The sequence below is a fragment of the Pleurodeles waltl genome, chromosome 10, assembly GCF_031143425.1.
Source record: "Pleurodeles waltl isolate 20211129_DDA chromosome 10, aPleWal1.hap1.20221129, whole genome shotgun sequence".
NCBI lineage: Eukaryota > Metazoa > Chordata > Amphibia > Caudata > Salamandridae > Pleurodeles > Pleurodeles waltl.
The window spans coordinates 975,485,455-975,499,032 of record NC_090449.1 but is presented as its reverse complement, the minus strand read 5'-3'; the positions used below and the strand labels follow the sequence as shown (position 1 = coordinate 975,499,032).

At 43.5% G+C, this 13,578-nt stretch overlaps 1 protein-coding gene across 1 annotated transcript in view; it reads right to left on the bottom strand.

Annotated features, from left to right (window-relative positions):
• Window positions 1-13,578, bottom strand: part of AHR (aryl hydrocarbon receptor) — a 353,719-nt gene that overhangs the window by 51,734 nt on the left and 288,407 nt on the right. Inside the window, exons 7-8 of the mRNA XM_069211815.1 lie at window positions 2,627-2,829; window positions 1,396-1,505 (exon numbers count right to left, since the gene is read on the bottom strand). Coding sequence (XP_069067916.1) covers window positions 1,396-1,505; window positions 2,627-2,829 — 313 coding nt within the window. The remainder of the gene's footprint in view (window positions 1-1,395; window positions 1,506-2,626; window positions 2,830-13,578) is intronic.

The window sequence follows — 13,578 nt, the reverse complement described above, 5'->3', positions numbered from 1 at the left end:
GGTGAATCAGCCTTGCTTTCAGCCCAACTTAAGATACATGTCATGCCATTTTCTGTCATGTTTTCTCTATATTTTGGTAAGTGATACATACCTGTGCCCAGAAGCGAGTCCGAGCATTAAGGCCCAGATTAAAGAGGCCCTAGTGCCTCCTTGTGCCACATTAACGTAATTTTATTTACGCTAATGTGGCCCGAGGCCAAAATCATTAAGCCAGATATACAAAGTGGCACAATGCATGCATTGCTCCACTTTGTAACCCCTTGAGCCACATTATGTCTGCTCCAGACATAATGTATGTAAGGGTGGCGTTGCCCCATTGGGGGGGCAACAAAACAGTGCAAAGAAATCTAAAAGATTTCTTTGTGCCATATTTATTGGCATTTTTAGCGCCTGCTCAAAGCAGGTGTTAAAAAGGGGCACACCACTAGTTATAATGGGCCCTATGTATTGTTCAGGGACCCTGAACAGTACATCAACAGCGTAAACATTTTTTGATGCTATTGTCCCCCTGCGCCATGGTGCAGACATGGTGGCGGTAGGGGGGGCGCTAAGGGGTGCAGCGCCACTTTTTAAAAATCTGGCCCTAAAAATGTGATGAAAACTTTTACACGACAAGAGAAGTAGAAAAATGTATGCTGTTGAAAACAACAAGAGAGAAGAGCAAGCTTAATAACTGTACAAACTGGCTGAGTTTTTTCAGTTTCCAAATTTCCTGACGAGGGGAGTTCCTTAGGATGGAGTCTTTGAACAATAATTCCACTTTCACTACAACATAGCTTTTGCCTTTAGATAAAAGCACAAGAGCTTGATTTGCATTTATTTAAACTTCTTAGAGCAGAGGTTCCCAACCTGTGGTCCGGGAACCCCTGGGGGGTCAGCGAAGCATCCTCAGGGGGTCTGCAACTGCTTAGAAAATTAAATAATATTAACAGATTAGGTCCCCAGCTTTCAGTATTGACTCAGTGGGGGGTCCCAGAGTTCCTGTAATTATAAAGTGGGGGTCCACAGAAGTCAAAAGGTTGGGAACCACTGTCGTAGAGCAACGTTCATATGGATTCAGTCCTGAATGTGGTTTCTGACACAGTGACTCTTCATTCCTATGCAGAAAGTGGCTGACAATTACCTAGGAAAAATACCCAGTAAATATCAGGACATGTACATTTTGGTGTGGAAATATACAAAAATCTGAATGTTTTTCCCCATTTGGCTGAAGAAAACTGGCGGTAGCAGTTATTTATTGGACCTTGCAGTTTCTATTTGTCCGAGAAATAACTCTGGTCTCACCAGGGCATTCACAGTGAGGTCCTTAGATGAGCCAATTTATACAAATAGGGTCTGAGCACAGACTTCATACATAATGAACGCTGCAATTTCTATACTGTGAATTTCACCTACTTCGTACGTGATTCTCGGCACAGTACATCATATCTGCTGCATGAATGAACTGGTATCCTGTGCCCCTCACGCACAACTCTGCTTCGGTATATCCCAGCACAATGCTTCCCCTGAAAGAAATAAAATGCAAAGTCTTTCTCAGTATAATATTAGTAGCTTGTGTTATTAAAACTGCAAAATATAAAAACAAATGAGAAAAATCAAAATTCTTCTATTATCGTCAACTAGTGAGAAGACAGGCATGGCACTAAATGTTATGTTCAACCAAGTTAAAATAATTGTACTGCATAATATATATAAGAGGGAATACTGCCTTTCCTTAGAGGAACACCACCCAATATGTAGCATCAATTTGACCGATAAAATAAGCATCCATTCTAAACCGAGCCATTCAGTGAAATAAAATGCCCTCTTGTATATAAACCCAGTTCATAGTGATTATATTGAACTGCCCATGAACCACTTTCAGCTCAGAGGTTGTTCTGTAATAGTAATAGTAGAGCAGCCTTGAGGTTTAATAGAGAGGGAAATGGACTGACTGATATGCTTGAGAGCTACTTGTGGCAAACAGAGGTGCGTGTTAAGTAAGGTAATTATCTTCTAAGTGGGAAGGCAGGGTGACAAATAAGTTGTGTGCCTGGAAAACTAAGAGATGGGATTTACTGCAAAAGAAATCAATAGCCTTGACTAATATGCATGTTAAGTAGCAGCAAGTGGAGCAATCTGTAGAAATTGATGTGAGATGAGAAGGAACGATACGTATTAACTAAAGGTAATATGATTTTTTGTGGGGAACGAACATATATAGAAATAACTCTAAGAGACAGACTAGTAAATTTACATTGACCAATTCACATAAAGAAATAGGATATAACACAGTACCATAGCGAGGATGCCCTGGGTCCTGGTGCAAGCAAGGAAACTGATTCATCTGACGGCTGTTACAACAGTAAGATAAAGCAACTGTCAGGGTTCATGGGGCCCTGGTGCCACTGCACCTGTTGCACCAATAGTGGCTAACTACCTGAAGCACCATGATAATTGCAATCAGAATTCCTGCAGAAAATGGTTCATCCTCCAGGCTACTTTCAGAAAGTAGTTAATTAACAGGAAGAATATTCAGGATGCTAGCGGGAATACCATACGATACCATACCATACCGTACCATATCATGCCATATAATTTTCAATATTCTTATGTGAATACCATACCACACAATCTAATAACTTACTTTGTATCACAACCAATCGGTGTAAAATCCAGCTTGTGTTTGGTTCTGAAGATTATATTTCGAGTCCGGATCTCCAGGATGGATGGAGACTGCAGGGGTGTGGCTAGTGCAAACAATGCTAACTGAGGGGGGAACAGCGAGCCATCCTTCCTTTTTATATTCTGCCCGTGAAGGAACTTCAGACGGCCTTGAAAATTCATAGCCTGAAACAAAACAAAAAAAATAATGGTATATTCCATCCGCATCACTGGTTCGAGTTCCATTTTATTTCTGCCCAAATTAATACTCATTATTAGCAAACTGACTTCAAACTTTCAGGAATGAACATATTATTGAAGAAACTCTTCTGTCTCTTTCAAGGTCAGTACACTGAGGCCGTTATTATACCCAGGCAGGTCCAGCATCCACATTTTGACCGTGGTGAAGGTGCCACGGTCTGACTGCCGGCACCGCCAGGTTGCCGCCGTTCGACAGGCTGGCAGTGCCAGCAGTCTTAATCTGTCAGGGCAGTCCTGCAAGCAGCGCTGCCTTGGGGATTACGACCCCCGTGTACACCAGCCTTTGCATGGCGGTTCACCGCCATGCAAAGGCTGGCAGAGATGAGGTGCTGTGGGCCCAATGGGGGCCCCTGCATTGCCCATGCACTCTGGCAGTCTTCCGTCCTAAAGAGTTTGGCGGGTGGCCTCCACCGCCCGCCAAACTCTTAATGAGGCCCTTGGTTTCATAATTTGGGTGATAGAAAGGTCTATTACTTTCAGAGCTTAGAAACAGCTTAGTGTGCTATTGAGTGCAGTATACAATTGTAGAGTGAAGTAAACAAGAGATTCAGAGTGACATCAAAGGGACAATCAGAGCACACCCATCTACAATTTATGCTATGTATGGTCCATACATCACTTGTCCCTGCTTCCAATAGCAACACAGTCACAGGGGAGTAATGAAGAGCCATTCCTTGCATGGCCACTCCTTACTCTCCCTAAATATAAAAAGAAATACCTGTCCTCCTCCCCACCGAACCACCCTCTGCATTTGCCTTCTCCACCAAAATTAAAATGTAACCTTGATTCCAGTCATTCACCACCACCCTGTGCATTTACTTTTCACTCTGCCTAAACTGAAAGAAAAGCTGGGAATTACGCCAACCACCACCCACCGCTTTTGTCCCTTCCCGCCTCCCAAACTGCAGAAAGCCACACTCTCACACTAAGAACAGACAGGCTGTACCAACTCAGCACCTCTGTGACAGCCTTTAGTTAGTGCAGCATGTTTTCCCGGGTCAGTATGGAACTGCAGAGACCTGAGCTGACAGGAAATGTGGTAGCTGGAACAGCACTATCTGTTTTCTACAACCTGTCTTGAGTCTGTGGAGACCTGGAAGATGCAGAAGTTGAGTAAGACCAGCAACCACCATAATGTCGCTTCACTCTGGTCTCCACAGATCTGGGCGAGGCAGGGAAATGCAGGGGAAGCTTTCTGATGTAAGACCAATGGGAAGAACTTTTGTCTCCCTCTGTTGTTACATCATAACGAATAGCTGATTTTGATCCGGTTAGACCCACAAAAGGCTGTCATGGGAGTCATACATTCACAGAAATAGAATTTAATATTTAGCAATAGCAGGCTTAGGGCCTGATTAGGACCTCAGCGGATGGAATACTCTGTCAGAAACGTGACAGATATCATGTCCGCCATATTACAAGTTCTATTATATCCTATGGAATGTGTAAAATGGCAGGCGGGATATCCGTCACATTTGTGACAGAGTATCCCATCCGCCAAGGCCATAATCAGATAATCAGTCCCTAAGACTCTAGAAGGCCATCAGACTTAGAGGCACTTCCTGCTTCACAGCTTGATTCATTTCTGTCTTCATCAACTTGTTCTTCTGTAGCTGACTCACACCACCCCATACTCCTTTATATAGACCAAGATTGTTACCAGTGCTACACTTTACCCCTCAACAAGGGATGATTTAATCCAAAAATCCCAAATGGGTGTTTTTGAAGAAATTCCCTAGTTACGTAGCATGAATATTACAAATTCCCTTTTTAGACTAAAAACTGCTCAAGGGAATGATTTACAACTCTAGTACAATAACAATAACAGTATTCTTCCCTGTGAACAACCGGTCATGGTTAAAAGAGATTTTATAAGGAAGTGGACCCACACTAGAGCTTTTCTCTTAGAACAAAGCTGGGATAAATAAAAATATACATGCTGAATGTACTACTATTTATAAAGACAAAATGACCTACTGATGTTACAAAAGATTTTAACAGCAGTTATATTATGAAGAGGTGAGGTATATAGCCCACCGAGTATTTTCCCAAGTGAGACAAAGAGAGTGGGTTATTACCATTATTGATAACTTGAATTGTTCAACTAATGATTTTAATATGTCATTACATGCTTGGTTTCAAACTGGTATGATCTGCGGCATTGATAGTACAGTATTGCTTAAATTATGCTACGGTGGTGGTTTCACCGCTGACGGACTGGCAGTGAACACCCGCCACATTATGAGTGTGGCGGGTTGGCCTCTGCCAACCCGCCACATCCCCACTTGTACCGCCAGGGAGGTTGGCCAGCTGGGCCGGAGATTAGCATCTCCGACCCGGCGGTCCAATGAAGACCGCAGGCAGTATAAAGAGTCGGCTTTCCACAAGGGTTTCCTGCATGGTAGCACTGCCATATGAAAACCCTGGCGAAAAGGCTACTAGTGACAGGAACTTTCTTTCCTGTCACCGGCAGATGCCTCCCCCCCTGTAATCCCAATACACCCCTCCACACCAGAACCACCCCTCCCGCCACCCCATCCAAGAACAGCACCCACCTAACCCCACCTCCCTTCTAGTACATCGCCCTCCATCCCGCATACACACACAAGCACACAGGCAACCACAAGCACCCGCATACACTAATTTACGCACCCTTCATACACTCATTCATGCACCCCACATACACTCATTCACCAACACTTACATACACGCATTCACTCACAAGCATCCATACATGCACTCACTCACAAGCAACCATACACGCACTCACTCACAAGCATCCATACACGCACTCACTTCAACAATAATACATGCATTCAAACATGCATACACACACCCATACACACATGCATTCATGCATGTATACACATACACACGCATTCATGCATGTATACACACATGCATTCAAACACGCATACACACACGAATACACACTTACATGCACACACAGACAACACCCACTCACACATGCACACATAACACTCCCCACCCTCCCACCACCCTCCCCTGTCGGACGATCAACTTACCTTGTCCAGCGAGGAGTGATTAGGTGCTTCCGGCAGTGTCCCATCAGGACACCGTTAGGCTGTATTACAGGTCGTAATATGGCTGGTGGACTCCTTTTGCCATGGCGAGGTGGGGCTGGTGTTGGAACACCCCATGCGCCTCTGACCTCCAGTACGACTACTGGAGGATTTCCACCCAAAATGTGGCAGAAATCCTTCAGTACTCGTAATATGCTGCTTGGAAGACTGACAGCACTGGGGGTCTTCTGGCGCCCGTGGCTTCGGCGGTCTGCTGAAAAGACCACCAAAGTCATAATGAGGGCCTAAATCGTAATGCACCCTGGGTGGCAATATGTCTAAGCTCAGTATTGACTCAGTAGAACAAGGTTTTAACAGTGAAAGATATTACCTGTTTCTTATGGTATCAAATCCACGTTATGCTACAGGAGCTGGTTGGCAGCACACTTGTAAAGAAGTGCTTAGACTGGAAGGATATCATATTTTGCTTGGTGTCTAAGAAGATATTTGTAGTTAGGGATATTCTGAGTTCACTGTGTGTAATAGCATCAAAAGCCCATTAAGAAAAATGGAATAAAAGCTTAATGAAGTGCTAAGAGTTGGTAATTTTGCGTGACCAGAAACAAAGACTTTTACCAAATTCAATTTTAAAGCTATTAGAAACTACCCTAAATGTCTCTCCTTACAACATAAAAGATGCAATGACATCAATGAGTGCTTGTAAAAAACTAGATCACTTGTAGCTACCCCCTTTGTGTTTTCATAGCTAAGATGATTGGCAGAATGCATTTACAAGACATTTCAATATATGGTATCATTCCTATGGTCAAGGAATTGCGGACAGTAGTCATCAAATCTCTGAAAGCTGAATCAATTTCATACAGATCTTCTATCTTTGTAAATATGTGTACTGGTTGAGAAACAGCTAGAGACTATGAGTAAGTCTGATTTTATTATAGCTAGAGACAGTCTTTAAATATTGACTACCTGCATATAACACATAAAGCATTGTAGGACTTTAAAACAAAAAAACAATCACTGCATATACATATGACAAATCTTCTATAAATCAATGAAGCGTGTGCTAGCATAAATCAGTTCCTTTGTGTATCTGTTACTACTACAGCCATGTTATTGCAGGTCCAGAAGTGTACTGAAGAGTTATGTTTGAGATCCTTCTTTCATACATAGTTTTGCCTTTAAAGTGAGGCGAAGCTTTTAGAGGCATGTATTTGAAGTGCACAGATGCACTGCCTTTCTGGCCCTAGCTCCAGATGAACCACAGGGGGTTCGCCCTTTGGGTGGAGGCAGGACAAGGCTTATTTAAGTGTATGTGGGGCACTGCCCAGCTCCTCCCTACCATCCTGCCAGTAATGGTATATTCAGTCACACATAAGTTCCAATTGTGTGGCTGTCCAAGAGGAACAACTTTCTAAAAGTAGCATTTTCAGAATTGTAATTTAAAATCTGAGTTCACTATAAGCTAGGATTTTAAATTGTGATTCCAGAGACACCAAACATGAACTGGTTATATCTTCCCATTTGGAAACTACAATCATAAAATGCAATAAGGTAAATCCAGTGTTATTCGTTGGGAGAAATAGGTCTTGCAGTAGTGAAAATGAATTTAGGAGCTTTCCACTACCAGGACATGTAAACCATAAAAGTATATATCCTACTTTTCAAATAGGGATGTCTTATATATATTAAAAGGAAAGGTTTGGGCCTGGCAAAAGGTTTATTTTGCCAAGACGAATTGGCAGTTTAAAACTGCACACACAGGCTCTGCAATGGCAAGCCTGAGTCGTGCTTAAAGTGCTATTCAAGTGGGTGGCTCAACCTTTTCTGCAGGCCCTCTAGTAGCATTTAATTTACAGAACCTAAGCACATGTAGTGCCATTTTACTAGTGACTTAAAAGTAAATCAAATATGTCAATTGGGTACAACCCAATGCTACAATGTTTTATGGAAATAGCACAAACACTTTAGCACTGGCTCGAAGTGGTAAAGTGTGCAGAGTCCTAAGGCCAGCAAAAAACAAAGTCGGCAAAATAGAAGGTTTGAAGGCAAAAAGTTAGGGGGAAATCATGCCAAGAGTGTCAGATCTAACACCCAACATGTAACGTGTGAGTTGAGAGAAGTGGGAAATGGAAATAGGCATCCTGAAGATACATGGACAAGGGCAATATCAGGTACTCAGGGTCACTAAGCCTTGGTTCAATGGCAGCATCTTGTAGGTGAACATCAGAATACTAAGCAGTCATGACAGTCATCATACCAAAGGTTTTAGGGGGTTATTACAACTGTGGAGGAGGTGTTAATCCGTCCCAAAAGTGACGGTAAAGTGACGGAAATACCACCAGCCGTATTACGAGTTCCATAGGATATAATGGACTCGTAATACGGATGGTGGTATATCCGTCCCTTTACCGTCACTTTTGGGACGGATTAACACCTCCTCTAAAGTTGTAATAACCCCCTTAGTCTCTTGCTGACAACAGCAACTAAATCTTAATTGTTTTGTATAGTGAATTTTTATTTTTTCGCTGTGGTTCCAAAACCAATCCCATATTATCAATGGACCTTGACTGCAATGAAAATCAACATCCCTTGGGGTAAGAAGAAGACTTTTACTCCTGACCAAGCCCAAAACCTTAATGAGCCTGACCACTGGCTTAGTGCCCCAATAGAGAAATAAATATCAGTGGCCCCATGCAATGTCTGAAGAGTACTGAATAATAGACAATGCAGGGGAATGTTAAATAATAAACTTCACTGGCCCAAGCAACAGATGCATCAATGGGCCCATGGAGTAATGAACATCAATGTTGCTAAACTTTAACACTCAATGGTGGCAATATTAATGACCTTGACTGGTTCCGAAACATGGAATGCCATTGGCCCCAAACACTATTGAGACACACTAACTGGGGAGGCAGAAGCTTTGTCACTTGTATAGCAAAACTTTGGAACCTCTTACCCCCCACATGAGATTCATGCCTAATCTGCTTTCCTTCAGAAAAGAATTAAAAACCTAGCTTTCCCGTACATAATCTTCCTTTAGCAAACCTAGTGCCAGGACACATCCGGGTAATCGTGCACTTTATAATTCATTTAACATTTACATTCACATGAACAGATAGCTTTGTGAATCAGGCCAGCAGAGTTTACATTACATTCATTCAAATGATTTTGAGCAGTTTTTATAGTGTCAGTAGTTAAGTGTGTGAAAATGTGGGCACACCCTGCACACCTAGAAAAAAACCCATTTATCATAAATATTTAACAAAGTACTCAATTATTACACTTGCCTTTGAGAATGAGTAAAAACAACCTTAATGGGTACCCAGTGCCCACATCCTACAAACAGCATATGGTTGCTAAGAATTTAGGAAATAAAGCAGGTGCTACGAGGCTAATATCCTAATTCGAATAATAGTAATTAAACCGTTTCTTCCGAAAAGTTATATAAGCCTTGCGGACTGCGGTAGTTCATCAGCAAAAAAACAAAATACAGTTTTTGTACTTTCAAGCCCTGTCTGTTTGAAAGCTGTTTGAATTATTGCTATTCCTCAAGATGTTCAAGAGCTTTGGGAGGGAAGGGATTCTCTCCTGTTATACTGTTCATGCCACATCTTCTGTTAAACAGCTGACACTTGCCTGTACAGACCTTCTTCTGTGAGTGAAGGAGAGGGGGACTGCTGCTCATGTACGTTACTTGTGTGGGAGAAGAGCACTTACATTTCTGCTCCCTGTACTGTACCTGTTACAAAGCCTCGAAGAATGATATCCATCTTAACGTGTGCAACGTTCCCCCTTGTATAGTGCAGGTTCTATGTGCGAGGGATGCTTGCTCACTGCTCAACATATTATAGCTGATCTGTGCGTAAAAGAAGGCTAGTACCAAAGTCACAGGAATTGTATATCTAGTACAGCTAAAACACCAGAGCAATACTTAAAAAAGAGTAAGGGAACACAGAGGTTTACTCTGTTACATCAAACACACAAAAGGTGATGGGAGGAATGCTTGCAATTTGTCTAAACACTGGCAATCACTTGGGTTAGCATCCAAATCCATCATTCTTTTGCTCACCTTGTCACCTCAGTTTGGACACAACCATATGCAAATCAGACTTGACCCTGCTCCTCATGAGAACAGTCAAGCCCCAAATACCAGGACAGGTCCTCACTAAATCAGAACACAAGTAATACAGAACCAGTCTGTCTCAGATACATCAGCCAGGTATAGCTTGGTTCCAGTGGTACAGTGAACATGGGACCCATGTCTGGGCATATCCTGCCACTGGACCCAAGCTATATACGGCTGATGAGCCCTTATTAGGTCCAAACTCATCCTAGATTGCTTATGTTCCTGTTTGATGAAGAACAGTGCAGAATCCGGTCAGAAATAGGTTTAGCAATACAAAAAATGTGGGTGTTTTTAGATCCCCCCGCAACAGCACATGCACTGCATGAGCTCTCACTTGCAAGATATACTGCTTATAGAAGGGGACTACAACCCATCCTTTGCTTATCATTCTTTGGTTTCCTTGTCTCTATTATCTGCAGCCTTCCTACTAGCCAGTTTGCGTCAGCCTCATTCCTCTTCGTTCGCCTGGAGCATGCCCTATCATTTACTGCTTCAGCTTGATGGCTGTCCTTCTGCTGACCATGCTGCAACTCTGGTACTCTTTCTATTTTTTTTCTTCCCATGTCATCCTTGTCTGTGATACTTTTTGTATCAGGCCCCCACTATCTGTGCTGCTTCCTACCCCTCCTTTGTGCATGTTGCTTCTTTCCCCTCCCAACCCCCTTGCTCGTATTGCTTCTTCCCCTGCCTACTCACCCTTGTCCGCGTTGCTTCTTTCTCAAAACACCTTCCACCCTATCGTTGTCTGTGTTACACAACCTCCATGTGAAAAAAATAAAACAATATGATGCAGTCAGCTCTGGCTGGGTCATAGTTCTTTTTTTGACCCACAGCTCCTTCCCTCTCAACCTCCTCTCCATCCCACCCTTCCTCCTATTGTCTGTACTGCACATCCCCACCCACCGTAAGATAAAAAAAGGCTATGATTCAGCCAGTGCCCCATTTTATAACTTTTAGCCATGTCGCACAGCAGCCACACTGATCTACAACATGGCTAAATGACAGTAGCAACGCCAATTGCACTTGCACAGGTGTGACCAATTAGCTGTGGTTGCGCTTGCTCATTCTTGCCAAAAGTTTCAGTCATTTGCTCCATGACCCTGGGCGTAGATTAACTCACAATAAAATCTTTGTAGGAGGGAATAGTGAATTGTAGAAAAGGCTTTAAACTTATAACATGTTTTTGTGTGCTTGTAAACTAAACTTGCAGAGCCAAACAGCTTTGTGAATTAGTGTTCATTATATTTACTAATACATCCCTGATAAAGGCAATTTCGGAGGTCTGATTTGACTTGTACAAGTTATTCTAATTACAGTGATTCCCTTTTTAGACTATCTTTTTTCAGTTGTCAGGACCGAGCAGCTCCCCAGAAATACCACCAGACACTCACTGCTGCTTCCAGTACACTGCACCTCGCTCGGGCATTTAAAGTGGCAACCATCATGAAATGGATAGGATTTTGGCATTCTTTATGAATAACAAAAAATGTCAAACATCATCTTATGACGGTTGACCGTGCAAGCGCCGTATCTACACGTGTATGTAAGTACGAACAGCCATGATGGCCATCTATGTTAGCACACACATGCATGCCACAGGCATGTGGTGGCATATTTTATAATGCTTTACCATTCCAACATAGCCAACATATTGCTTCTAAATACATTGGACATCTTGGAATGTTAAAGAATTAAGAATTATTCCAACGCAAACAAGCAGAGGCAAAGTCAATAGCACTGCTGCTGGCTATTAAAAGCCAGACCTAGAGGCTTTGCCAGTGATTCTTTTCTTTTGCAACAAGCTACTTTGAGTAATCCTTGGAGATAACTTTACAGTTTTAAAATAGATAGGCAAACCTCTTCCTAGTCTTCTACTGGCGACAGAGCTCATTTCAAAAAGATAATATTTAAAAGTTACAAGCGTATTCTTAAATGCAGCATTCATTTTAGACTTTTACAAGATTTACAGAGGGTTCCCAGAAATTCCTCACATAATAGACCAGTCATGACATGTTAAATGACATCACTGATATTAATGATGACATTATTCATAACAATAGAGCCGGATGCACCATAGATTTTTTTTTAATTTGGCGTTTGGGTGGGATCAATCTTGGTCCATCCCAAATGTGTCAGGGGACAGGGTTTCTTCCTACCCTGCTCCCTCATGATATTTTTACAATAGTTTTTTAGGGCATGAGTACCAAGCCCCCGAATCCTGTAATGGCAGCTGAAACCTTTTCTTCTCACTTGCAGCAAGACAATCAGATCTCTCTGCACCTCAGAACCTGCACCAGTCCTGTGGCATGGAAATGGTCGTAAGGAGAAAAAGCTCCTTCAGCCAGTCAGAAGGTTCTACTTTTAAAATGTTCTGCACCTCGCAAGATCACAGGATAACCATGATAACTGAGCTCATGGTAAAATAAATACAATACCTAGCAACTGTCAGACGATCAAGGCATAACTTTAGCTCAAGTCTTCGAAAGTTTAAGTATAACAAGGGCAGAAGAAATGTAAAAATTTATCATATAGAAGGCATAGGAGTTAATCGCATGGGAATTATTTCACCATCATATAGAACACTCCACAACCTTGCATCAGGATTTGTTCTCATCAAAAACAATTAGTCGGAAGGGGGCGTGGCTAGCGCGCAGCTGTCCGGTGGTGCCAAATTGAGTGGCACCCCGGCTGGAGAGGCGACACAGGGTAGAGAGTGAGATGCGCTGCTCGAAAGGCGAGGCCCTCTGACGCAAGGGGCTGCGACGAGGGAAGAGCCCGGGGATTCCAGACTCCAGGCAGTCAGCGGAGGACGTGTGCGGAACTGGCCCTGGCCGGGGCTGTGGCGTGCCTTGAGGCGGCAGACAGGGGTGCGCACCAGTGCTGAGACTGCTGGGGACACCTTCACTGATGGCAGAAATGCGCGGCCTATTGGGCAGAGGAAGAGGTGGCGCACTGTGGTGGCCTGGCGGGCCGGGAGCAGAGTGGGGAGCCACAGCGGAAGTGGTCAGGGCTTGGACAGTTCTGGGAGGCCCGGCCTCTGACTTGTGCAAGACTCAGAAGGTGGGTGTGCTGCGAGGGGCGGAGCAGCTGGCCAGTGAGAGCCAGGGGCACGACACCACACTCTGGGAGGACTCTGCTCTTGACACATGGAGGGGTGAGGCAGCACGGTATTGGTTTCCTGCACGGCCCTGGCCGAGGAATAGAGGCAACCGGAATGGTTTGAAGCAAGGGCTTGACGATGCAGAGGGCCGGTCCAAATGAAACAATCTACATGTGGTAGGTCTTTCTGAAGGAGCGGCAGGCAATGCTCCTACTAAATTCATGTTGGACTGGTTGCTGAGCTGGGTCCTTAAAGGCGATGTATCAGCATGCTTTATTGCGAAGTGCACTCACAGGGCTCTGACAGCTAGGCCGCCAGTGGGAGCCCACCAAGTTAATTTATAGTATGCTTGCTCAATTATGGAGATAGGGATGTAGTCCTCAGGGTAGCACGACAAGCAA